The sequence below is a fragment of the Canis lupus genome, chromosome 7, assembly GCF_011100685.1.
Source record: "Canis lupus familiaris isolate Mischka breed German Shepherd chromosome 7, alternate assembly UU_Cfam_GSD_1.0, whole genome shotgun sequence".
In the NCBI taxonomy this organism is placed as follows: Eukaryota; Metazoa; Chordata; class Mammalia; order Carnivora; family Canidae; genus Canis; species Canis lupus.
In genome coordinates, this window is record NC_049228.1 from 75024406 (window position 1) to 75048198 (window position 23793).

Consider the following 23793-nt stretch of genomic DNA (forward strand, 5'->3'; position numbering starts at 1 on the left):
AAAGAAACATCTTTACATTTATCAATCTTTCACTAAAATCTATCATGTTACACAGCAACAGTGTGCTCCTAACTCCCTCTTCCCATCCTCTGCTGCTGTTGCCACAGCTTGCTTCATGTAACGTTCCACAAACACACAGTACATTACAACTGTTTTTGCATCCAACACTCAATAATATTTGAAAGCAATTAAAAATAGAGGGGAAATGAGCTTTATTTGTATTTCTTATGTCATTCCCAGTGTTCATATTTTGTGTACATCAGTGTCTTAGTGTCCTGATCCTTCTGCCTGAAAACATCCATCATTTCTTAAAACACTGGTCTGCTGGCCATGATTTTTTTTTAACTTTAATATGTTGAAAAAGCCTTTTTTTTCCCTTTATTTTCAAAAGATATTATTGCTGAGCATAGCAGTCTATCCAGGTTGACAAGTTTCCCCCTTCGGCCCCTGAAGGATGCCACTCCATCATCCTCTGACTTACATGTGTCAGAGGAGAGGTGTGCTGTCACTCATGTCTGTATGCTTCTGTGTATCCTGTGGCTTTCTGTCTGCCTCCAGGGTGTCCTGTTCAGTTTTCAGCAGTTTGCATAGGATAGGTCTAGATGGAAATTTTTCTGCTAATTTGTTTGCTTTGGTATTTAATCTCATGGATGGTAAATGGATATTTATTGCAGACTGGTAGGTACCCCCACTGCTCCATCCCTAGTTTCTCTGAGGATTTAGGACAGACATGCACCTGCCCTCAAGGAACTTTATAGAAGGATAAGCAAGATATGGTGGTAACCGAGATAGGAAGTGGAGCTAAGAAGCAGACACAGGAAGCTAAGTGAACTCCCTGCTTTATGTTTTGTGTGACTCTCTATATCAGATGTTTGTAATTAGGACTTCAAAAATGAGAATTGTTTTCTTCCATGAGATTGGTCAATCTTGGCTTAAACACATTTCCAGGAATGATATGCAGACATGCTAAGATTTTCTCCACCTGTTAATATAAGATTTGCCAGGAACTAAGGTCTATGCCTTTTTTCCTTGCCAGCTGGAAGAGAAGACTGAGAAGAATTTGGGAGAAGCATGCTCTTCCACCGACAGCAAAGGGGCATTCAAGAAGGAAAGAGAGATGCATCAGAAGCTCCTCACTGACAGTCATGGCCTGGTCATGGACCTGCGCTGGCAGATCCATCACAGTGAGAAGAACTGGAGCCGGGAGAAGGTGGAACTTCTTAGCCGTCTAGACAGAGACCGGCAGGAATGGGAGCAGCAGAAGAAGGAGCTCTTGTGGAGAATAGAACAGGTAAGGAACCACCCAGGCACCCACCAACAGGGAAGGGAGTACAGACAACTAAACTGACCTGGAAATAAGAGCACTTAGAGGAAAAAAAAAAATCAGGCTATTAGAGGTCCTAACTCCATCAGGATGTTTCACAGGCTTCCAGAGGAAGAGGAAAAATGTCATAGAATTTCTAGCATTGGAGACCCAGACTCTACCCTTCCATTACACAGATCCTTTTGTTGCAAAGTTTGGAGGTAACTTCCTTGTATGTGTCTATCTGTATAGTATGTCTGTGGTCAGGGCTGGGGGGCAGGGTAACAGTCAAAGGAATTTAAAGACTAAACTGGAAAGATGAGATTATTTCAGGTCTAGTAAGGTGATTCCTGCCAAAAAAGCAAACTACATTTTAAGTTTGCCCCCTAGAGATGTGGTCACAGTGACTGCTCCAACTTGAATGGAATTCCTGTCCTTTAGTAAAGAAATTGCTGAATTAAGTTGGAAATCAGGCTGTTTGCACCTGCTGTGGATATTGCTGAGCTGTGATTAGGTAGGACCATAGTCAGGGGAGGGAGCTGGTTGCTCATCCTCTTCAGCTAAACAAACATTCAAACACCCAGATGAACTCAGGAGGAGAGGGAGAGTTGTATTTTTATCTTCCAGAGAATCATTCTCTGCATAACATCAGACTTGGGACCATTTGCATTGGTCACACCTGAGTGATGCACAAATTAAATTTTCACATGAAACTGATGAAGTTTTGAAATTCTTCTCTGTCTAGATTTTTACATAGCATATATGTATTTTTGCATTTATTTCAGCCTGTCACACTTATACATTTATGAGGCCTCAAGGAAACATATTAATCAATAAGAAACTGACTTCAGGAAAAGTAACCTTTTTACTCTATCACAAATGCTTATACTGCCTGCATTTATGTGGGAGCTTTTTGAAAAATGTGCTCTATCATCACCAGACATAATACCTGTGTTAGGCAGGTGCAATGGCCACAGTTAGTTTCTGCATGCTGCAGGGGAGCAAGAGAAGGTGAATGAACTAAAAAAATAATAAAAAATAAAAAGCCAGGAGCCTTTGGCTCAGAAACTGTTGAGAAGAAGGCACACTGCAGATAGAATAGAATGGGGTGGAAGTTCTTCCTAGTTTTAATTACTCACATAACTGAGTCACCATATTGACATTTGATATGGCTCATTTCAAAATTCCCCAAATTCTATCAAAAGAAAGGTGGCCACTTCCTGTTTGGCCTAGAGATGCATCATTTGAGAAGAATCTTCTGTATTAAATCCCCAGTGTACCTAGGTTCTACTGGACAGATAAGTTGTTAGGTGGAAATTACAGGAGCAAACGTGTGTTTGCCAAGTGGTCACAGATCTATCAGATCCAGCCTCAGCTAACTGGTTTCTCAGTAACTCCGGGCACCATGTTATCAAGAAGGTTCCCTCTTGGCATTCCCTCTGTGAGCAGTCTGTCCCTCCTGTACCACAGTAAGGCCATCATAATCCCTGTCATGCCCTTCTGGGGTCCACTTTGCCTGTTATCTGGAGGCTCTTTGGTCTTATCATGGCTTGTTTTTGGAAATCACACCTTGGATATAATTTAAGCAAGTCTTATAGGGTCTTACTTTTGGGAATGAGCAACTCCTAGTAAAGGAAGAAGTAGTAGGACATCCAATGATAATCAACTTTTGAAGAGTTAATGACTCTTCAGGAGGAGCAATCACCCCATTTTAAGACTGTATTTTGAAGAGTAACTGTGGGCCTGTGCTGAACCCCATTTCTGATTCACATCAGTATTCTGTGTCAGGACTATAGCAGTTCTGCTGAGCCGATAGCCTAAGAACTTGAGTCCTCAAGGTTAACATCTTTGAGCATAATGGATTCAAGACACATGGGTTCCAGGCGCTCATCTGTTCCTGAAATCTGTGCAGTGGATCCCACAGGCTTTGTACAATGATCTCACTGCTGTTTTTAGAAGAGGATTTGCTGCCAGTGAATGATGCTTCAGATATGCAGTTGTGGCTTTTAAAAATAAATCCAGCCTTTTCCCCCAAATATTCAGCATTTTAAAAGAAGATTTTATAAATCTTAGCGCCTGATCCCAAAAATTAGATGAAGCAGTTACAGGCATTCTCTGGAAAAGAGGAAATTGACTGAAGCGTGTATATGTGTATAGATTTTGTTTATCATTCATTTAATTTTTAGCTCCACATTCCATAGATAAACAAGAAATCCAGGTGAACATTCTTCATAAGGTATGCTCTTGATATTTGACTACTTGGTGAGCCGTGTAACCTTGAATGTGATAACATAATACAGTTGGTGAAGGAAGTAACACTAAATCCATTTTCCACTTTCAGAACACATGCTTCATACTTGTCCGGTGTCATTAAATTCCTACATAATTTCTGTACCACATGAGGCATTTTATATGACGGATGACTATGGGAATGCGGTTAAGGTCACTTAACACATGTCATCTATCTTATCAGCATCTCTTGTCCCAGTCCAAATTTGATTGGGCGATAGTTACCTTTTATGGAGTCACACTACATTTCTCCTTAGAATTAAATTCCCAGTTAACATGCAGATGATCTAGGACTCGCCGCCATACTAAAGACCATGTGTCATTCCAGCCTCCTTCCAGCAACTTCCTTAAATCAGCTGCCTCTACAACCTGAAAGGCCATTCTTTTAAAACCTGTCCACAAGGTGACCTTTTTTTCCTTTGACCAGTTTGGGTAAGGTGACACTGTTGAGGGTTTATCATTTCCTGTATTATTTGAAATGCAAGTCTTTTCTTTTTCTATTTGCGGTAAAAGTTGTTCTACTGCAGGATTGGAAATACAGTAGGTGCTGATGGCTGGTCTGAAATGACTCTCCTAGGAAACCCTATCCTTTTAAGGACCCATTATTCTATTACAACATCCCAGAGGCATCTCAGCAGCAGATACCCATTCCAGTTCGTTTTCAGGAAACCTAACACTGACCAGCTTTAGTGTGTTTTGCTCCTGGCTGCCTGCATTTATTTTTGAATTCCCACTGTGCCGAGCTAAAGTGTGCTCGTTCAAAGCCCTCCTCCTTAGTCATTCTTTCCTCCTCTTCACACACACCCTCGGTGTGCATTTGCAGCTCCGAGTGTGATTCTTGCATTTTAATTCCTTGCCCAGAATAGCTTAGAGATGATCATGTGTTGAAACTAAATTGCGCTGGCATACGTTAGATGAACATAATAAAAAGCTTTCCCTTTTTGTTGTTCGTTTTTGTTTGTGTTTTAAAGAAAACAGTTTAGCATCTTGAAGAGAACTGGGAAGAACTGTGCCTTGGGGTTGAGGGACAGGAGAGATCAGAGGGGCCAAGCTGAAACTCAGAGTGGTCAGCTTGTTCCCTAATTCGATGGTGACCCCACCTCAGAGGCTAACGTTTAGGCTCTGGCCACTTGAATCTCCGTCTTTCTCAAATAATCCACCATCTCAGAAATTACTAAAAATGAGTGAAAGTCCTTTGTCTCCTTTATTTCACGTGGCTTGGTTCCTGATGATGCACATGCCACTCTCACTTCCAGCCCATGGATGAAGGCATCCCTTGAGACCTACAGGTGTATTCTGTGAAAGATGCTTGGCTAAGAAGTAAATTAATGCTTCCAAGGGAGTTGTAGAACCCTTAAGGACTGAAAATCTTTCTTCAACAAATCCAGGGTGTCACTTTCACCCTTCAGATAGTTTTCTTAGTCAGAAGGGCAGCTGATGTGGTGGAGTGTGAGAGCATGTCACCCAGTAACAACCCCAGTGGAGACACCCAGGTGGAACTCTCCTCAGCCCTCCACTGTGCTTTCTGTGCATGTTTCAAAAGGAAGGCAGTGAGGAAAGGTCTGGAGAGTCCGGGGAAAGCAGTGCATTACAGCTTCTCTAGGGAGTAAGCATCCGCCCTGCTCATCATATCCTGCCTGTCCCTGTGATTTCACACTGGCTCCCTTCCTAAGTGGCTCCACATGGTTTGTTCTAGAGCTGTAAATCAACAAGGCGTGTATTGCACACCGACCCCAGGGAGGGTGAGCAGGGGTCTCATGGACAAACAGTGCGCCCGGCTGGACTTGTCTGGCCAGTGGCCCCTGCACACCTCCCCTCTACAACAGGCATCTGTCCCCATTTTACAGATGAGAACACTGAGCTGGGGACAGCTGGGAACTTCACATCTGCTAGCAAGCCGGCAAGCCACAGGACAATGGCTCCAACTCAGGCCTTCCGAATCCCAGAGGGTCCTGTGTTTTGCCCACTGTTGCTTCCTGAATTTTCCAAGTCAGGCAAAAAAAAAAAAAAAGGTTTAGCTCTAAAGTATGCAGCTTATTTTTTGTTTTTAAGTCAGACCAGATCTTGAATTAACTTGATAGCTAAGGTTTAATTAACCCTCTCAAGCAAAGTTAGAAATTGTTTCTGACACCCTATGGTTACAACCCAGTTCAATCCCTTGGATTATATGCAGGACTCATTCCAAAGGACTTGGAAATAATAGTGACCTAAGGAGGAAACTCTGCTGGTGAGGAAAATCAGATTCACCCTCAGAAGTTTGCTATCGCCAATGGTTTTCCTTAAGTTCTGAAAGTATAAAAGAGAGCTCTAAATATGTCATTTAACAATGTTCAGTTTTTTAAAAATAAATGTATAATGTCCCGTGGACAGTACACCATGTTGTATATAGTAATATATATATTCTACTCAGCAGGAATTGGCTTGTGTGTGTGATTAATGTAGATTTTCCAGTCCAGATAAAATTGTGATTTTATTTTATTTTTTTTAGTAAAAGCGTCTGTAATGTTGTATTACTTATGAAATTAAGGCCAGAACTTTAAGAACATTTGCTTCTCACAGTCTTTCCGATGGACGCAAGCATAGTGCAGATCATGGCGGAGCAGTGGTCTTAGGGAGAGCCACATACAGAAAAGTGAGGCTAATTGTTTTCATTTTTAAAACCCTGAAGTTGCAGAAAGAAAACAGTCCCCGGAGAAGTGGCAGTTTCCTCTGTGATCAAAAAGAAGGCACCATCCGCCCCTTTGCCCATCCAGGAAGCCCCCGAATGCCCCGTCCCTTGGGGATGTGGTCCTGTGCAGACACCGACTCCACCCCATTCGAAGACCGGCCGCTGTCCAAGCTGAAGGAATCAGACAGATGTTCAGCACGGGAAAACCTCTACTTGGACGCCTTGTCTCTAGATGACGAGCCAGAGGAGCCTCCAGCCCGAGAGCCCCAGCGGGAGTTCAGGAACTGCCTCCCCCAGGTCGGCCTGGGATTTGGGGTCCAGTTAACTGCTGCAGGACCAAGGGGGTTGTCAGGAAACCTGTCCACGTGGCCAGCAGGCCTGGGATTTGCAAATCGCAGCCTCTGGGCTGAGTAAGCATGAAAAATTCATGGTGCCAAGAGTTCTGCTTGGTGGCCCTGACCCCAAGCTCCTAGTGAGTGCTGCAGGCAGTTCCCTCTACCACCATGTTTCAGGTTTGGAGAGTTTGGAGACATAGAACTGTGTCCCGTGTAAACAAAAGGTCTCATACATGAGCTGGTCCAATGAAACACACAGGAGGAGACAGTTTATTCTCAGGAGTATAGGTCTTCAACCTCTCTTTAAATCATAACAGCCTTCTGATTCTAAACAACTTGCTGGTAACAAAAAAGGAATCTGTTCTAAGGAAAGTACCTCACGTCTGGAAATAGTATTACTAAACAATGACATGCTATAAATTCTTATACTGTGCAAAGAAGGGGGGAACAAGTCCCAACACTTAGAAGCCATACAAAAATTAGATCAACAAATCAGTGAGCTAAGTAAGCTCTGGGCTGAAATTTCCATGGCACAATGTCAGGTTTTTCTAGTGATTCCCCTTCTACAACTGGGTTTTATTTATTTATTTATTTATTTTTTTAATTTTTATTTATTTATGATAGTCACACACAGAGAGAGAGACAGAGGCAGAGACATAGGCAGAGGGAGAAGCAGGCTCCATATACCGGGAGCCCGATGTGGGATTCGATCCTGGGTCTCCAGGATCGCGCCCTGGGCCAAAGGCAGGCGCTAAACCGCTGCGCCACCCAGGGATCCCTACAACTGGGTTTTAAAACTGGGTTGGATTTTAGGAATCGTTACATGTAAGTCGGTTTAACAGTTGCTGTACCTGTCCCTAAGCCAGTCCAGAGACAGACTTCTAAGAGTTCATGCGAAGTAGTGTTGAAATGTGGGGCAGCTAGACTTCAGCCAGATGTCCATGAGGCAAGGTGCCTTCTCCGCAGTATATGGCCAGGTGGCATGACATCACTAGTGCGCCACCCTGTTTGATCTATTGGCAACTCCCATGGTGCAGTTGCACAGCAGAGAGGAAGCAGGTTGGGAGCCTGCCCTGGTCCCAGTCCACAGTGACTGGGGTCCTGAACAAAAGTCAGTAAGTCATTATAAGCTCGCCTCTGATTCCAAATGGCAATGCTCACAACCGAGAATGTGCTCAAGCCAAAGGCGGTTGCATCGACTTCTAAAGTGAGGCTTAGACCAAGGGGCCTAGCCACCTAACTTCCTCTATGGGGAGCCACGTCTTCCTTTTCCCCACCTCCTCCTCTCTGTCTCTGTCTCTCTCTTTCTTACACACACACACACACACACGTATGTGTCATTACAACAGCCAGCCTTGAAATTCATATACTAGCTTCCTTTGAGAAAGCACGGGAGAGCTACCTCCTTCATGATGAAGTATATAGCCAGTTTTTCTCACTCACATGGGCTCCTTCCTGGACGGCAGGAGCTGCAGTCCCTCCTCACACTGCAGGTCCTCGTTTTATTATAGTTCAAAGAGCTGGGGGTCAGGAGCATTCCCAACCAACACCTGGCCTCAGTGTATATTCTAAATGGTATTTTCCTATGGCAGAAGAGCAAAACAAATCACTTAGCACATTGAAGCTGCCTGGCAACCAATATGAACAGATTCAGACGATCTTATTTCTTCTTTATAGGAAGAAGAAAATCACAAGGGAAATCTTCAAAGGTAAGTAAGAGTAACGAAAACAGTAGTAGGCTACCGAAATTAAAACCTCTTGGTCTTAAAATTCTATCCTGTCGCTGAAGACTGTCTTCAAAAGGACTTAAAGTAACACTTCTAAATAAGTAGTGGCTTTATTATGATTGATTTTGTAAATACAGAATTTCCTATTATTAGCAAGAAAGGCCAGAGACTAGCTGCACTGGTGTGGGCGGTAGTGTCATGGTGAGGACAGTTACAGCTGTGGACTGTGTGTATAAAAGAATGTTGTGTTCAGTGATTTCTGAAAAGTCCACAGAAACCCCTCTCGTCTCATTTGGTCTGGAAAGACTCCCACTTGATATGCCATGAGACATTTCATATACTGTGCATTTAAAGCTCTGCTGGGAGGATTTATTAAAATATTTCCCGGCAGTAAACCACAAATAAATTCCAAGTGAGTGATGCTGGTGATACTGGTTGTCACATATGACCCAAAATATATATGATAGGATGTATCTGAAAAGACACATCTAAACAGATTTGTTTACATTTAAACATTAAAAACATACAACTGAGTGGAAAGTACAAAGATTTCCCATACACAACCCCCGACGCACACACCCCACCCTCACACACATGCTTCTTTATAGATGAACACATGCTGTTTCCACCCCAGGAAACTTCTTCTCAGGGCAATTGGCTGTTTCCAGATCGCCTCATCCCTGGTTTTCCTAGGAACTTCAAGTCCATGAATCACTGTCTCCTCCCCATGTTGCCCTGTATCAGGTTCATCCACAACCATCCCAAATGCGTGTGGTGCGTTTCTGTCCTTCAGGCTCTGCCTTGACTGGTCTTTCTCAGACCATCCAAGGCTGCATTCGAGAACTAGAGCCTGGTTTCAAATGCACTTCTGCCTCTCGCTAGCCATATGCCCTGAGGTGAGCTGGGTAACTAACTACCTTGTGCCTCAGTTTCCTCATCTTAGACAGAAGGCATTTAAATTGCTTTACAGCTTAAATGTGTTACTACACATAAAACAAAGCAATGCCAGACACAGTCAACAGAGTTTAACTATCTTCACAGAGCTCTTCTGGGTATACTAGCTCTGATTTTTTATCTTTTTTAAAAAGTTTATTTTTTTAGTAATCTCTACACCCAACGTGGGGTTCGAACTCACAACCCCAAGATCAAAAGTCATACGTTCCACTGACTGAGCTAAACAGGCTCGCCTCTTATTTTTTATCTTAATTGCTACTATTAATTTCAAAAGTCATCCATACTTAGAAAAGTTAAACTGAAATGAGAACTCAAACATCACAATATCAGAAATATTATTAAAACTTAGATATCAGAATGTCTGAGGTGAGAGGGGTACTTGTGTGTCATCCCCACCATCCCCTTCTCCTTCTTGCTTCAAGAAGTTTCCTGTCAAAAAAAAAAAAAAAAAAAAGAAGTTTCCTGTCTTCCCTCCATGCTTTCTTCCTTGTACCTTCACACAATGGCACATATTTCAGATGTGTCTGGTTTTGTATCTTAGGTTTGGCCACTGCTAAGGCTGATGTGTCCCCTTTTTCTGCCCAAAACGCCTCTGTTCCACAAAATCCATCCAAGCCCTGGAGGCAGAAATGGGGCTTAGACAAGCAGTGTCCAAGGAATATAGATAGGGTTGGGGTTTCGGTACCCATAGAGCACTTCCAGCCCCCAGTGAACAGCATTCTGAAGCTCATTAGTAATTCAGCAACCCCTGGACTTGGCCCCAGAGGCAAGAAGAGAAATCACACTTGCTGGAAAGCTTAATAAATTGACCTGTTCCTTCGATTTCTTTTTATTTTCAGTGCTAGTTGGGAGCCAGCTTACCGTTATTCATCAGGCCATAGGAGAGTTTGTAGATGGTTTCTAACAAAAAAATACCACTCACTTTTGCCTCTTGTGAGAAATAACAAGCTAGAAGGCCCACCAGGATCCGTAGTCTGCTCTCTTTTATGCCAGAGTGGTATCCACAAGAGCATGCGTCCCCAGGGTGAGGGCAGAGGCACCCAGAGCTTTTTGCCACTTCTGTGGTACACAGACCCCAGTCCTGGCCTCAGCACCGCTAGTGGTTCGTGCAGTGGAGCGGCCCACGTACTCTCTGTCTGGGACCTGTCTGGCAGCACTTGTGCTGATCTGAAACCCTAGGTGTGGGCAGCCCCCATGGCGCAGTGGTTTGGCGCCGCCTGCAGCCTGGGGTGTGATCCCGGAGACCCGGGATCGAGTCCCGCATCGGGCTCCCTGAATGGAGCCTGCTTCTCCCTCTACCTGTGTCCCTGCCTCTCTCTCTCTCTCTGTGTCTATGAATAAATAAATAAAATCTTAAAAAAAAAAAACCCTAGGTGTTTAAACTTGTTTGGGGTGTGCAGATAGCAAGATGTCCTATGAAAAAGTGGTGTAGTGGCAGAGACAGTCTGGGTGCCTCCCCTCCACCCCAGCCAGAGAGCCCAGGTCCAAGCTCACAGGCAGGGCCAGCCCCAAGCCTTCCTGGCCGCCACTGCTTTGCCCTGGGGGGCTTGACAGGCTGCCTGGGTGCTCCAGCCAGCTCCTGTCTGAGCATTGCAGAATCCTGGACCCTCTAGGGTGCCCACCCTGGGCTATAGGAGGTAGTCAGGAAATTCATACCAAATAGAAATATATTCAGTGAAAGCACTAATATATTGAGGAATCTACATCCAAATGCACATCCATCAGGGAGCACTTACCCCAAACTGGCTGTTCCTTTAGCTTACCTATCTTCACCCCCACATGGTATATGTGTGTGTGTGCAGGCATCTTCCTCTTATCCAGGAATTCAGGAGGAGCAAGAACAAAAAAACAGGCTTTGGCTATAAAGGAGGGAAGCAGAGGGAAGGGAAGAACTGGGCCCTGCTGGTGGATTTCAGCCGGGCCAGACGACGTTTCTGTTGGAAGTGGTGTTTGGAAATTAGTGCCCACCTGTCACACCTTCCACTTCCCTCCTTTGCTTCACATCTTCTGTTTGGTCTCTGGAGGTTAGTTAGTACAGTTGACCCCTGAACAACATGGATTGAACAACATGGGTCCACTTAGATACGGATTTTTTTCCAGTTAATATAGTACTATAAATGTATATTGTCTTCCTTATGGTTTTCTCTTTTTTTTTAAGATTTAATTTTTTATTTGAGAGAAAGAGCATGAGTGGGGACGGGGAGGAAGGGCAGAGGAATAGGGAGAAGCAGACTCCCTGTTGAGCAGGAAGCCCAACATGGGGCTCAATCCCAGGACCCCGGGATCATGACCTGAGCTGAAGGCAGACACTTAACCAACTGAGCCACCCAGGTGCCCCTCCTTATGGTTTTCTTTTTCTTTTTTTAAAAAATTTTATTTATTTATTCATGATAGCCACACAGAGAGAGACAGAGAGGCAGAGACACAGGCAGAGGGAGAAGCAGGCTCCATGCAGGGAGCCCGACGTGGGATTCGATCCCGGGTCTCCAGGATCGCGCCCCGGGCCAAAGGCAGGCGCCAAACCACTGTGCCACCCAGGGATCCCCTATGGTTTTCTTATTAACATTTTCTTTCGTTAACTTATTTTAAGAATACAGTATTTAATACGTATACAAAATATGTGTTCATAGATTGTTTATACATCAATAAGGCTTCTGTTCAACAGTTGGCTCTTAGTAGTTAAGTTGGGGGGAGTCAAAAATTGTACATGGATTTTCGACTACATGGGGGTCAGATGCCCTAACCCCTGTATCGTTCAGGGGTCAACTGTACTTCCGTAGAAGTTCATCCAATAGATGATGAGGCCAGTGGGCGAACAGGACGTCAGATTATAGCTGTGATGTTGTGGTGCCCACCCCCCTGCATATACCATTAGCTGGGTTTGGATCAGGACAGGGCTGCTTTCCTGTCAGCAGTGCAAGCATCTGCCACAATACCTGGAACTCAGGAAACTCCTAGTAGGTTAGGATTTGAGGGCATTCATCAGCCAGATGTCCTCCTTCCTCTAGAGCATCCACAGGCCAAAATGAAACCATTCCAAAGTGGGTTTGGAGCTGAACCCTGACCACCCCAGAGCTCAGCCTCCAGCTTGTTCCCATAATATTTGAGGGCTGCCTGTATTCCATTCTGACAAATATAAGGCTCCTGGAACAATTCCAGAGCTGTTAAAAGTTCATCAAACATCCACAGGGCAGCTCAAGAGTAGAGAACATCAAGGAGCCAGAAAGTGTTCCCGCTGGCCTGCATGGAGACTGACACACAACAGGCACCTGTCCCTTGGGCAGCACATGCGTGCCGCGCTGGGTCGGGGGTGCAGGGTGGCAGGTCAGCAGGCTGCCCGGCTGGCAGGCAGCTGACACCCTTTTCTCCCCCACCTTCCCCAGGGCCGTGTCTGTGTCCTCCATGTCTGAGTTCCAGCGTCTGATGGACGTTTCTCCCTTCCTGCCGGAGAAGGGCGTCCCCGCCACCAGCAGCAAGGAGGACATCACTCCGCCCCTGTCTCCTGATGATCTGAAGTACATCGAGGAGTTCAACAGCAAGAACTGGGACGAGAGGCCCCCGGAGCCCTGGGCAGACAGGACCGAGGGGGGGCGGGCAGGGAGCGAGGCTGGTGCAGAGCCTTTCCCTGACTCCTCCTGGTACCTCACCACGAGTGTCACCATGACTACGGACACCATGACCAGCCCAGAGCACTGCCAGAAGCAGCCCCTTCGGAGCCCCATGTGCGCGGAGCAGGCCGGGGTGCGGGTGCTGCACAGCCCGCCCGCGGTCCGTAGGATGGATGGCATCGTGGTGGCGGGCAGCGAGGGCAAGGGCCGGGCCGAGCCCGAGTGCCCGTTTCCAACTAGCAGAGCCAGGGGGGGCACTGGAGACACAAAAGGGGGTCCCTCAGAACACGTGCTCAGCAGGTGGCCTTGCGCCCCCTCCAGGCACCCCCGAGACTATGTGGAGGGAGGGCTGCGCCCCCTCGAAAGTGCCCTCTGCGCCCCCCTGGGTTTTGCCTCCTCGCTGCACGGCCTGCAGATGTCCAAGAACATGAGTGATGACATGAAGGAGGTGGCCTTCTCGGTCAGGAACGCCATCTGCTCTGGCCCCCCCAAGCCTCCGCTCAAGGACATGGCCTGCCAGACCAATGGGTCCCGGACGACGGGAACACAGACCGTCCAGACCATCACCATTGGCCTGCAGACCGAAGCCCTGCGTGGCAGCGCCGTCACCAGCAGCCCCCACAAGTGTCTCACTCCCAAGGCCGGGGGCGGGGCCACGCCCGCGTCATCTCCTTCCCGTGGCCTTCGGAGCCGGCAGATGGCCCCCGCCATCGAGAAGGTGCAGGCCAAGTTCGAACGCACGTGCTGCTCCCCCAAGTACGGGTCTCCCAAGCTGCAGAGGAAGCCCCTCCCCAAAGCTGAGCCGCCCAACAGCAGGACCTCCCTGGGGCTGGCCCCAAAGGGGTGCAGCGAGTCCGCCTGGGCCCGTTCCACCACCACGAGGGAGAGCCCGGTGCACACCGCCATCAACGATGGCCTCTCCAGCCTCTTCAACATCATCGACCACAGCCCCGTGGTGCAGGACCCCTTCCAGAAGGGGACTCGGGCCGGGAGCCGATCTCGCTCAGCAGAACCCCGGCCCGAGCTGGGCCCAGGCCAGGAAACGGGCCCCAGTTCCCGGGGCCGGTCCCCCAGCCCCATCGGGGCTGGCTCAGAGACTTGGAGGGAGGAAGGGGGAGAGGGCACGCCCTTGAGGCAGGACTTATCCGCTCCCCCTGGTTACACGTTCACTGAGAACGTAGCCCGGATCCTCAACAAGAAGCTGTTGGAGCATGCCTTAAAGGAGGAGAGGAGGCAGGCCCCCCACGGGCCCCCAAGTCTTAACAGTGACAGCCACATGGGAGAAACCATCAAAGCTGAACCAGGGTCCATCGAGGTAATAAGGCTGAGTATTCCAACCGTCCCCCGCACTGGCTCTTCTGTTCAAATGTCAAGAAAACACATGTAAAGCTGGGGTTTTGCTAGGTCATCTGGTTTCAGGAATAGGTTCTTGTGAGCTGGGAAGATACAGGGTTTATGGGAGAATGGAACAGGCTGAAACATAAGGCCCAAGCTGCTCCTAAAGAAAAGTTCCTATTATTGTCCTCAGTGATCTTTTCTTGAAGATGTAGCTCAGGGTTTGGTTCAGGTTCTCTTGTCTGATCTAGCTGATGGTGCTCATCTGTCTATCTGGGCTTTTCACTTGGGGTTATAATTTGCCCTCTTTCTGTGTGAATTTGTGTCCTAGAAATGTGTGTGTGTGAAGTGTGTGAGAGTCACGTCAGGGTTCTCTGCGTGCTCCAGATCTTTATCCAGGACAACACAAGAGGTATGCCGGAGAGGGTGTAATAGTGTGGACACTAGAACGTGCTTCATCAGGAACGTACAAGAATGTCTGGATTCCAGTGCTGGCGTCAGTACAGAATAGCAGCCCTCTGTCTCACAAATCCCATGCCCTCTACGACCACGAATCTCCCTGGCAATAAAACCAGGTGAGACAGATGGATAAGATCAAATTCCTGCCTTCATACAATGTGGTTATTGTTATTATCGCCCTTACATCTGTCATATTATCACAGTCTATATGACCACACATCCCGTCACCTGCTATTACCCTGCGATATTATTACATCCCCCTTAACATTATTCACCAATGGGTCAACCTTGAATGTTGTTCTAATGCATATCCACATGCCGTATGTCCATACCACGCCACATTAAAAACAATCCTCATTTCCACTTCAAGAATGAGCGAAACAAAACAAAGCCTGACAGTAATGCTGGGAATGAGAGGGTGGGGCTGCGGGCCTGGTGCAGTGAAGCAGCACATGTTCCCTGCCCTCGGCAGACACTGTGATCCCGCATGTAGACTTGAGGGTGAGGCTGATTCACCACTAGCCCTGAGGAACAGACTCCACACCCAGATATATCCGTAACCATTCCCCAGGCGAGGCAGCTCTGAGATGGCAAGGGTCAGAGAGGAGAGAAATACGCTCCCAGGGCCGCCCCCCTGCTCTCCCGCCATGGCCCAGGTAGCCCTGGCTTCACAGGTGAGGAGATGAGGCAGGTGTGTGTTTCCTATGTTACCTCCAGACCCACGTTTCCCCCGGGGTGGGGGTCAAGGGGAAACAATAGCCCCCAGTCTAACCTATCAAGTTGGAGTCAACTGACAATGTAGAGTTTAAATCTGAAGGAGGTCAAACCACGTGAAATTACCCGTGACCTACAGAAATGGCAATTGCCATTTCATTCAACCTAATATCGATGGTACATTGGCTCTGTTCTGAACATGAGTCTTTGTGATAAAGTTGTTTATGTGCTCTGAGAAGAACAAACACCGTGATTGAGTGTTCTCAGGTGTCTTCTGCAGGCTGCTTTTACCCCCGACCCTCCAGGGGTCTCAGGTAAGTGACTTAGTTCTGCAGAAGGCTTATTTGTGTGAATGCCCTACCTCCTTAGGGCTCTGGAGGAATCAGGGCTCTGGCCCAAAGCATTAACTGGCTGGTCTGTGATGTCCATTAATATTAGAAACTAAAGAGAAATTAATGTTTAGGAACCAAAAAGGGCTTTGAGTTACAGTGAATGCTCCAAGCAATCTATGATAATAGAAAGACAACCGCTTAATGGCTAAAGCAGCTCTAAGGCATGAAAACGAATTTATCAGTACGGAGCTATGCCCATCCCCCTGCCACTTTGGTCCTCTCTGTAAAATGTCCATTTAAATTATCTTCTCACTGGGTGTGTTTGCTACCAAAGAGATGATCGGCTAATTCGGGGAATTCAGTACTTGCCTGGAGCACTCACTGGCAGAGATTAAATACTATGGGCTCCTGTTTCCTTTCCTGTTGGTATTTTGCTTGTTCTAGATTCCAGTGACATTGTTCCTATCTAAATTGACTTCCTGTAATAGGCCCATTGGAAATCCCTTCCCATCATCCCCTAAATTATGTAATAAGTAGTTCTGGGTTTTCATTCCAAAATCACCAGGACTTGTGCTGATTGTCCAACCTGCCCTGAGCACCCCGCAGTGGGCCCTTCCCTAAATGTTCCCTGGATGCCTGGACATTGGCCTCCCTGGCTGGGGGCATGGCGGGAAATCTCCCTTGTCTTTTCTCACTCCTGTCCCATGGCTATATTTATCCTCTTTTTTTCTCTTGATACTGTAGCACCAGTTCTATCATGCGGAGAAGCTAAGAGATGAGTTATGGTGTGAAGGGAAAGAATAATCTGGAAATGCAGTGCTATTCTTCCCTCCTGTGTCTAGTGGAAAATACAAGGGGAAACTTTTAGTGTGAGCAGTAACCATGTGATCATTGTGACAAAAACAGACCATTTAATCCTCTGTTTCAAATACAACAGTCATGTGACTTCCATCTCTATGCACACCAAAGGGTTTCTGAAATGTTAAGTGCTAAAGGGCCAATCAGGGAAGAACAGAAAGCAGAGGGGAGAGATCGGATGTTGTTCTGCAGTGAGGGTCCTTCCATGCTCCAAACCACCTGGACCCATGCAGAGAGAGGTCTGCGTACCCGGGGTGCACCTGCCCGTTTCTGCAGGCCCCATGTTTCTCCTGATAGCTGTCCCTGGAACTACCACCAGGCTTGTTGACTTTAAACCTTTACTGTTCTTCTTGTTTAAAAAGTACTTTCCAACCTACTTGCTTTTCTTTTCTTTCTCTGTCTGTTCTGTCCAGAACCAAACTGTCTTACTAACTGCCCCCTGGGAACTCTAGCCCTGCCGGCCTCACGCCGTAAGTGCTTTCTACCTTCTTTGCACACCGTCTGGAAAGGTCATCTGTGTAACCTGGGGTTGGTTGGCGTCAGAAATGCCACGATTCAGCCTCAGAAACAAGGCTGAAACGTGCCAGGTAGATCTGCCCTGACCATAGAGCCCACCACCTGCACTGGCCTACAGTCCACATTCAGGGACAGATGGGCAAGCCTAGACATTCCCAGTGGCCGCACAGAGTACCGAAGAAATCCTGCTGAGATTTCCACTCTCTGCTCTCATAGGAGTAAAGGTATATTGGCTGGAGAAGGGACTGTCTCTGGCAGAGAGGCCTGGTCGGTGGGGATCTGTGAGCCGAATATGTTCCCAGGTGGCCTGTCCCTGCTCGCTGGTATCCTGGAGGCACACGTACACTACTAGATGCTATAATGAGATGTGACCATAATTCGATGAGGCTTTTCTCTCTCTTTCAACACCCGCACCAGAAGGAATAAATCCAAATGTATCTTGTCCTTCGAAGTGATCACCATAGGTGATGTAGTAAGTGCTCAATAAATATTTGTTGGATGAATCAACAACAAAGCCATCCCTTGCTCCAAAAAATAGTCTCACAGAATTGCCATCTGAGCCTGAATCGAGGCATGTGAAAAAATACCAGTTTTATGTCTGATCACGAATTAGTCACCCACCCACCTCACCCACTAGTCTTAACTCAGAGTGTTAAATACAAAAATGCAGTTGGCTCTCAAAGACTAAAAAGGTGCTCTCAAGATAAAATGGCCACATTTTAAGCCATTGCAGTGGCTTCTTAGGGAAGGACGGGACCATTTGCATGTATGTACTGGTGTGTTACTAAAGAAAGAGTCCATTCTTGAACCCGGTCACACATTTCTCCCTATAGGGGTTCACATGATGAAGAAGTGGCACCACGCTGTCTAATCAAAAGCCCGTTCTGGTTCAGTATCGGCCAGGTGGCAATGGGCTGCAGCGGTGTTGGAAAAAACCCATGATAGCAGCCATCTCAGTATTCACACCTGGCACACACCACACACTCATACATAGCACATGCAGCACATGACACTCATGCACAAAATGACCCACGATGCACACATAACATCCTCATACAAGGCACATACTTGTACACAACATGATGTCACACATACACAACACACTTATATACTACACAACATACACAATACAAACACACAACACACAAATCTGACAATAGGAGGAGCAGAGACAGAAAAAGACAAAGCAGTAGCAGGTGTCCTAAACCATGCACCTCCACGCATGTGCATAGCAGGGCTGAGGTGAGGAGAGGACAGCTCACCCCACCTAGTTTGCATTTCAGCTATTTCAGGCCTTTGTGGGCGAGGTCTTCCTGGTTGCCATGGTTCCCACCAGCCTAGCACTTTGCTAATCAAGGTTTCCCCATCCTCTGCTACAACTGCCGTCACAAGGAGGCCGGGGATGTTTAGAAGTATCTCAGTGTTCATGCCATTTCCCGTGGGGCCCACGGGGAAGCAAGGCCCACCTCACTCCATCACTCTTCCAGAAGCCCCAAGGCGGCGCTCTGCCTCCCCTCTTCTCCTTAGTCCTCACTGTGCCCATGGATACAGCCCACCGTCTCTTCTCCACTGTCACTCCCTGCTCTGCAGACTAAACCCTCCTCATCCTGGCCTCTGCACTTGCTTGTCACATCTATGTCCGTCCTCTGATGTCCTTCCCTTTGGGCTCTGAGAGCCTGTATTTGCTGTCATTCTTCATTGCAGTGGCTTACCATCTCAGCTTTTTCTTGTTTGAGTGTCACCTGGGCAGGTGGGTTCCGCCCGGTGAACTCGGGTTTCCTCCCACCACCCGCACTCTTCGTGCACCAGCAGACTCCAGGTTTGGGCATCCTTGTTTCCTAGCCTGCAGACTAAGGACAAGTAGCTGGACATTCGTTAACACCAGAAAAGGAGCCTTGGCCCGGGAAGATGTATTATAGGTGGTCTGCCCCACAGTTGAGTGTGTCTTGCATTATCTGTTCTCAGAAGGCGTAGGATGCCTATAACAGAAGCACAAGCACACTCTGATGCCACTTTCTAAAATGCTGCAGCAGGGAAGAGTCATTAAAAACCAGACCGAAGTTAAAATTTCTGCCTGCAGCATTTTTTTTCCATGTTGTGGGAGTTTGTTTAACCCACTGTCAGTCAACTTGGAATAAACAGTAGCAGAGTTCGTTTTAAGGTGAGTCTTTTTGCTAATACAGCTGGATAAATCATCCGTCTCTTCATGGGCCTCCAACAGACCAAAGGGTAGGGAGACTGGCCTTTTAGGGCCAGGTCACTGTGGCTAATAGATCACTCAGGAGGGCCAGAAGGATGGGGTCAGCCAAGTCAGACCATGACCAGGTGGCCTGTGGCTTTCCCCCACCTTCCATAGGCTCTAGCCCAATTCTGAAGATGCTTGTGTAAACATACCCATCTCACAGCATTGCCATATTTTGATCATAATTTGCTATCTTCTCATTCCTCTGTCACTGATCATCTGTTTGAATTTTTCACTGACCATTTTGTTATTCTCCTGGAGCAAGTATAAATTAACATTGGGAAGTTGCCCCTAATCCATTGCATTTAACTGGAGTCTGTTGAGAAGTGTGTTTGGGGAGAGTCACCCCCTTCCCCCCACAAAGGAACTGTGGTTCTGAGTAACCCTGTCTTTCTCTTTCTCGGCTTTGAAGGAACTACCTTGTTCCGCACTAGCTCCATCCCTAGAACCCTGCTTCTCCAGGCCCGAGAGACCAGCAAACCGTCGCCTTCCGTCCCGTTGGGCCTCACATTCCCCCACTGCCTCACTGGCTCAGTCACCCGGAGACCCAGCCTCCTTGGAGGAGCTCGGCGATGAGGAGCCACCGGGGGAGAAGACACACCTGTGACGAGTGCAAGTTTGCATGGATTATCAGGGAATGATTCCCTGTAATTTGCATAACCACGCTGTCATCAACCAAGCTCCACCCACAAGGAAAGATCTAGCTTTCCCAAGGTCAAAGAATGTTTTTAAAAAACACACAGCTGCTGAATGTCCAACCTGTGAACCTGAGATGTTTCTAGAACGAAACCGTAAACGTGCCTGTAATAACTTAATTTTTTTCATAGCTCAGAAAACTATTTTTGTCTCCATCTTTTTTACACAGTATATTAAACAAAAAAGCTAGATAAGATATAAATTTAAAAAATAAAAGTTTTAAAGATGTACATTTTAAGAGATTCTGAACACCCTTGCTCTCAATACTGACTGCCTCTCTGTTAAATTTGCACTGTTACGCCTTGGTTTGATTTGTTCCCACATTGAAGTAGAGTGTTTTAAGTTAACTTCATTTTGTCAGTGTTCTTGTTTTTTAAGAATTTTTGAAATGCTTCAGACTGATTCAGTGAACTTTTTATAGTGAAAAAGCCATGAAGCCAGTCGACAAGACGGATATCCTCTCTACTGGAGGGGATACACGTCAGCATTCTTGCAAAGGTACAGAGTCCTCAGCTGGGCTTACCAAATTTGCTGTATAATCCACGTACTCTACTCGACTTGCATGTCTTTGGGTTCGAAGCGCTCTGGGGTGCATGTACATACTGCTACTGTGGTCCTACCATTGCGTAAGTGTGAGTCATCTGTCCCACTGTAATACGTTGTGAATCCCTCGTACTGTACTTTCATCGTTGTCCTCTTGCATTGAGATACAACAGCAATGGCATTTTTAAATTATTGTTAAAGATGAACTGGCAATATACAGTGTTTACTCAAAATTTTCTTGTTTAAGGAAAAGCACTGCAAAAAGTCCGGAGGGTACCAAACTGAAGCAAAGGATGGTCCCTCAGAGTCTGTATGAGACAATGATGAAGTAGAAATAAAGCCTTTCAAGATGGCAGCCTGTTCCGGGACCTCATGTTTCACATGCCCTCCATCTTCCCCTAAGGGCTCAAGCAATAGTTTTCCGTAGCCAGGGGAACGAGGAAAAGGGGAGGTCCTGTAAAGAGGCAACAGCTGCTAACACACCTCACTGGGGGTACACCGTGAGCACCTGGTATGCCACAGCTTCCCTCTTCTCCATAAGAGCGCCCTGGGGTTGATGACAAGGCAACTTCTGGTTGAAAACATGGCGGGCATGGAGGTGTGAGGCAACTGTTACCCACAAGTCAAAATGTGCCTGGCCTCTCTCCCTCTCCCCTCCCTGGGAAAGGGGGAGTGGCCAATCACCAGGACCGGCTTCCCTCCCTGACAAAGAGGTGTCACCCGGCCTGTCAGTGTGTAACAGAGTAGGGAGTTTATAAAGAGGTGATGCTGGTAAAGAGTGAAAGAACTACTTTGGGCCGAAGCTTCTGGCCTTCATGTCCCATTGACTCAACAGTGCTGTCCTTCTCTAGACTGGCTAACAGAATAAGCTCTATTCCCAGCATTACAACAGTTCTACCTTTAAGTTAAATATTTTCCCCTAAAATGGAAAATACCATCTATTGGTGAGAACGTGGAGATGCTGGAACCCTGGGGTGCTGTTTGTGCAGCCGCTGTGGAGAACAGCAGGATGGGTCCTGAGGTGAAACAATTATCTGTGCCCCAGCAGCTGTGGCCACAGGCCCAGAAGAAATGAAAGCTGGGACTTGAACTATCTGCGCACTGATAGTCACAGCAGCGCGATCCACAAAGCCAACCGGTGGAAACAACCTGTCAATCAGTGAGTGAGTAAATGAGATGTGGTGTGTACATGCTCCGGAATGTTCAGCCTTAGAAAGCCAGGGAAGTCTGGCACATGCTGCCTACCACATGCACCAATCATGAGGATGCTATGTTAAATGAAATAATCACAAAATAATCACAAAAATAACTATTGTATGATTCCACTTCTTGGAAGTACATAAAGTAGTCAAATTCACAGACACAAAAAGTAAAATAATGGTTACCAGGAGTTGGGGAGAGGAAAGAACAGAGAGTTAGTGTTTAGTGGATATGGTTTCTGATTGGGATGTTCTGGCAACAGATGGTGGTGATGGTTACACAACAATGTGAATGTCCCTAATGCCAACGAACTCTACACTTAAAATGATTAAAATGGTGAATGTCAACGTATATTTTACCACAATAACAATGTTTAATGCAAAAAACACTCCACCTGACTACTCTAGACCTAGCGGCAAACAAACTGCCAAGTCAGCAAACCTTTTGTGCCTACCATGTGCCCTGCCCACAGTAAATGCTGGAAGGCGCATTAGTGTATCTCCAGTTGGAAGCAACCAACCAGCAGGAAGAAGGGAAGTTGTTGGCCCTCATAAGTGGAGAAGTGCTAGCATCAAGCGCGGTTACAATCCAGAGCCTCCGACAGTGCCATCAGGACTCTGCTCTGCCCCCTGGCTCTGCTCCCTTCTGTGGGCTCGCTTCTCAATCATCTGAGAGTCAGCTACGATGGTCCCCAGCAGCCCCTATCAGTTTATCAACTCATGGATAAAGAAGATCTCTTTCTGGTGGCTCCAGCAAAAGCCCCAGGTGTCATAAATCTCATGGGTCTCCTGTTACTCACATGTCACTCCCTGAGCCAGTCGCTGACACATTTGCCCAGCAGAGGAGAACCAGAGGTTGGCAGAACAGAGGAGAAGTTGCCTGGCAGGCAGCGCAGGTTGTGTACGACTACGGGGTGCCCCAGAGTTAGAAGAGGTCTGGTCATCAGAAAAAACATGCGATCTGGTTGGAGGAGATAAAATTCCCAAGCACTAAAACAAAATGCAAGAACGCCGTGGTGTAAATCCTAAGTAGAGTAGGGCTTGAGTTGGACCTCAAGAATGAGCAAGATTTCAGTGTAAAGGCAGGGAGAGATGTTGGGTTGGGAGAAGAGAGGAGCAGAATGTGAGGTGGTGGCAGTTGTACATCAGAGCGGGGCAGTAACAGGCTCTCAGGAGCAGAAGCGGAGCCTGGGGTGAGCAAAGCCACACCATGCTGGTCCCAGTGCCTTGAAAGCCAGCTTGGAACTTCTCCGATCACCCAATTTTCTAAGAGTTGGACATAGGTATTCTTGAGTCCATTTGTTGTGGAACTACTCCAGCTCCTGAGAAAGCAAGACAGCAAGTCGGATGAAATCATGTTCTGTACTCCTGCCCAAGTGAATGGCTGGGCAGCTAAGCAGGTAATGCTGGGCTCTGAAAGAGGAGCACGTACATCAGGGCCCAGCCTGCAAGGAGTGTCTGCTGATGTCTTCAGGAGCCGTCCTCAATGTGCCACTTGCTTTTATGTCCTCAAGAGAGAGGCAGAAACCGATTCCCGGAGCCCAGCTAGCAGCGCCCACACATGGGGCGTGCCCTGCCCACTGGGTGGCAACCAGCACCAGCAGCCCAGAGACCATTCTCATCAAACTGTACTCGACCTGGGCTTTTTTTTTTTTTTAGTATCTGTGCATTCTGTGATTCTAATTTTTATTTAGTACCTTTGTGTTTTAATGTCTTTCTAAAAAAAGATGTTAATTATTTGAGAGAGAGAGAACAAGCTGGGGGAGGGTCAGGAAGAGCGAGGAGCAGACTCCCCACTGAGCAGGAAGCCTTATGTGGGGCTCAATCCCAGGACCCTGGGATCATGACCTGAGCCGAAGGCAGACACTCAACCGACTGAGCCCTCCAGATGACCCTCAGCCTCTTTTTAAAAATTAAAATGGCTAGAATTGAGCATATTTACTTTGTTCAAAAGGTAGCTGAGAAAAAAAAAAAGTAGCCGAGCAGTACAAGTATTATTTCTTATTTTCTAACTC

General features: G+C 46.9%; 1 protein-coding gene across 12 annotated transcripts in view; it reads left to right on the forward strand.

Moving 5' to 3' along the window:
* The window catches only part of MTCL1 (microtubule crosslinking factor 1), a 128332-nt gene extending 107398 nt beyond the window's left edge, over positions 1–20934 (forward strand). For 7 of the 12 annotated variants that reach the window (XM_038543837.1, XM_038543838.1, XM_038543839.1 and 4 more), the window contains 5 exons: positions 1037–1291; positions 6261–6557; positions 8273–8304; positions 12660–14199; positions 19753–20934. In XM_038543837.1, coding sequence (XP_038399765.1) covers positions 1037–1291; positions 6261–6557; positions 8273–8304; positions 12660–14199; positions 19753–19947 — 2319 coding nt within the window. In that variant the 3' untranslated portion in view covers positions 19948–20934. Of the gene's footprint in view, positions 1–1036; positions 1292–6260; positions 6558–8272; positions 8305–12659; positions 14200–14606; positions 14795–16995; positions 17053–19752 lie in introns of all 12 variants that reach the window. The other 5 variants (XM_038543841.1, XM_038543842.1, XM_038543843.1 and 2 more) reach the window with 3 other exon arrangements.
* The last annotated feature ends 2859 nt before the right edge of the window (positions 20935–23793 follow it).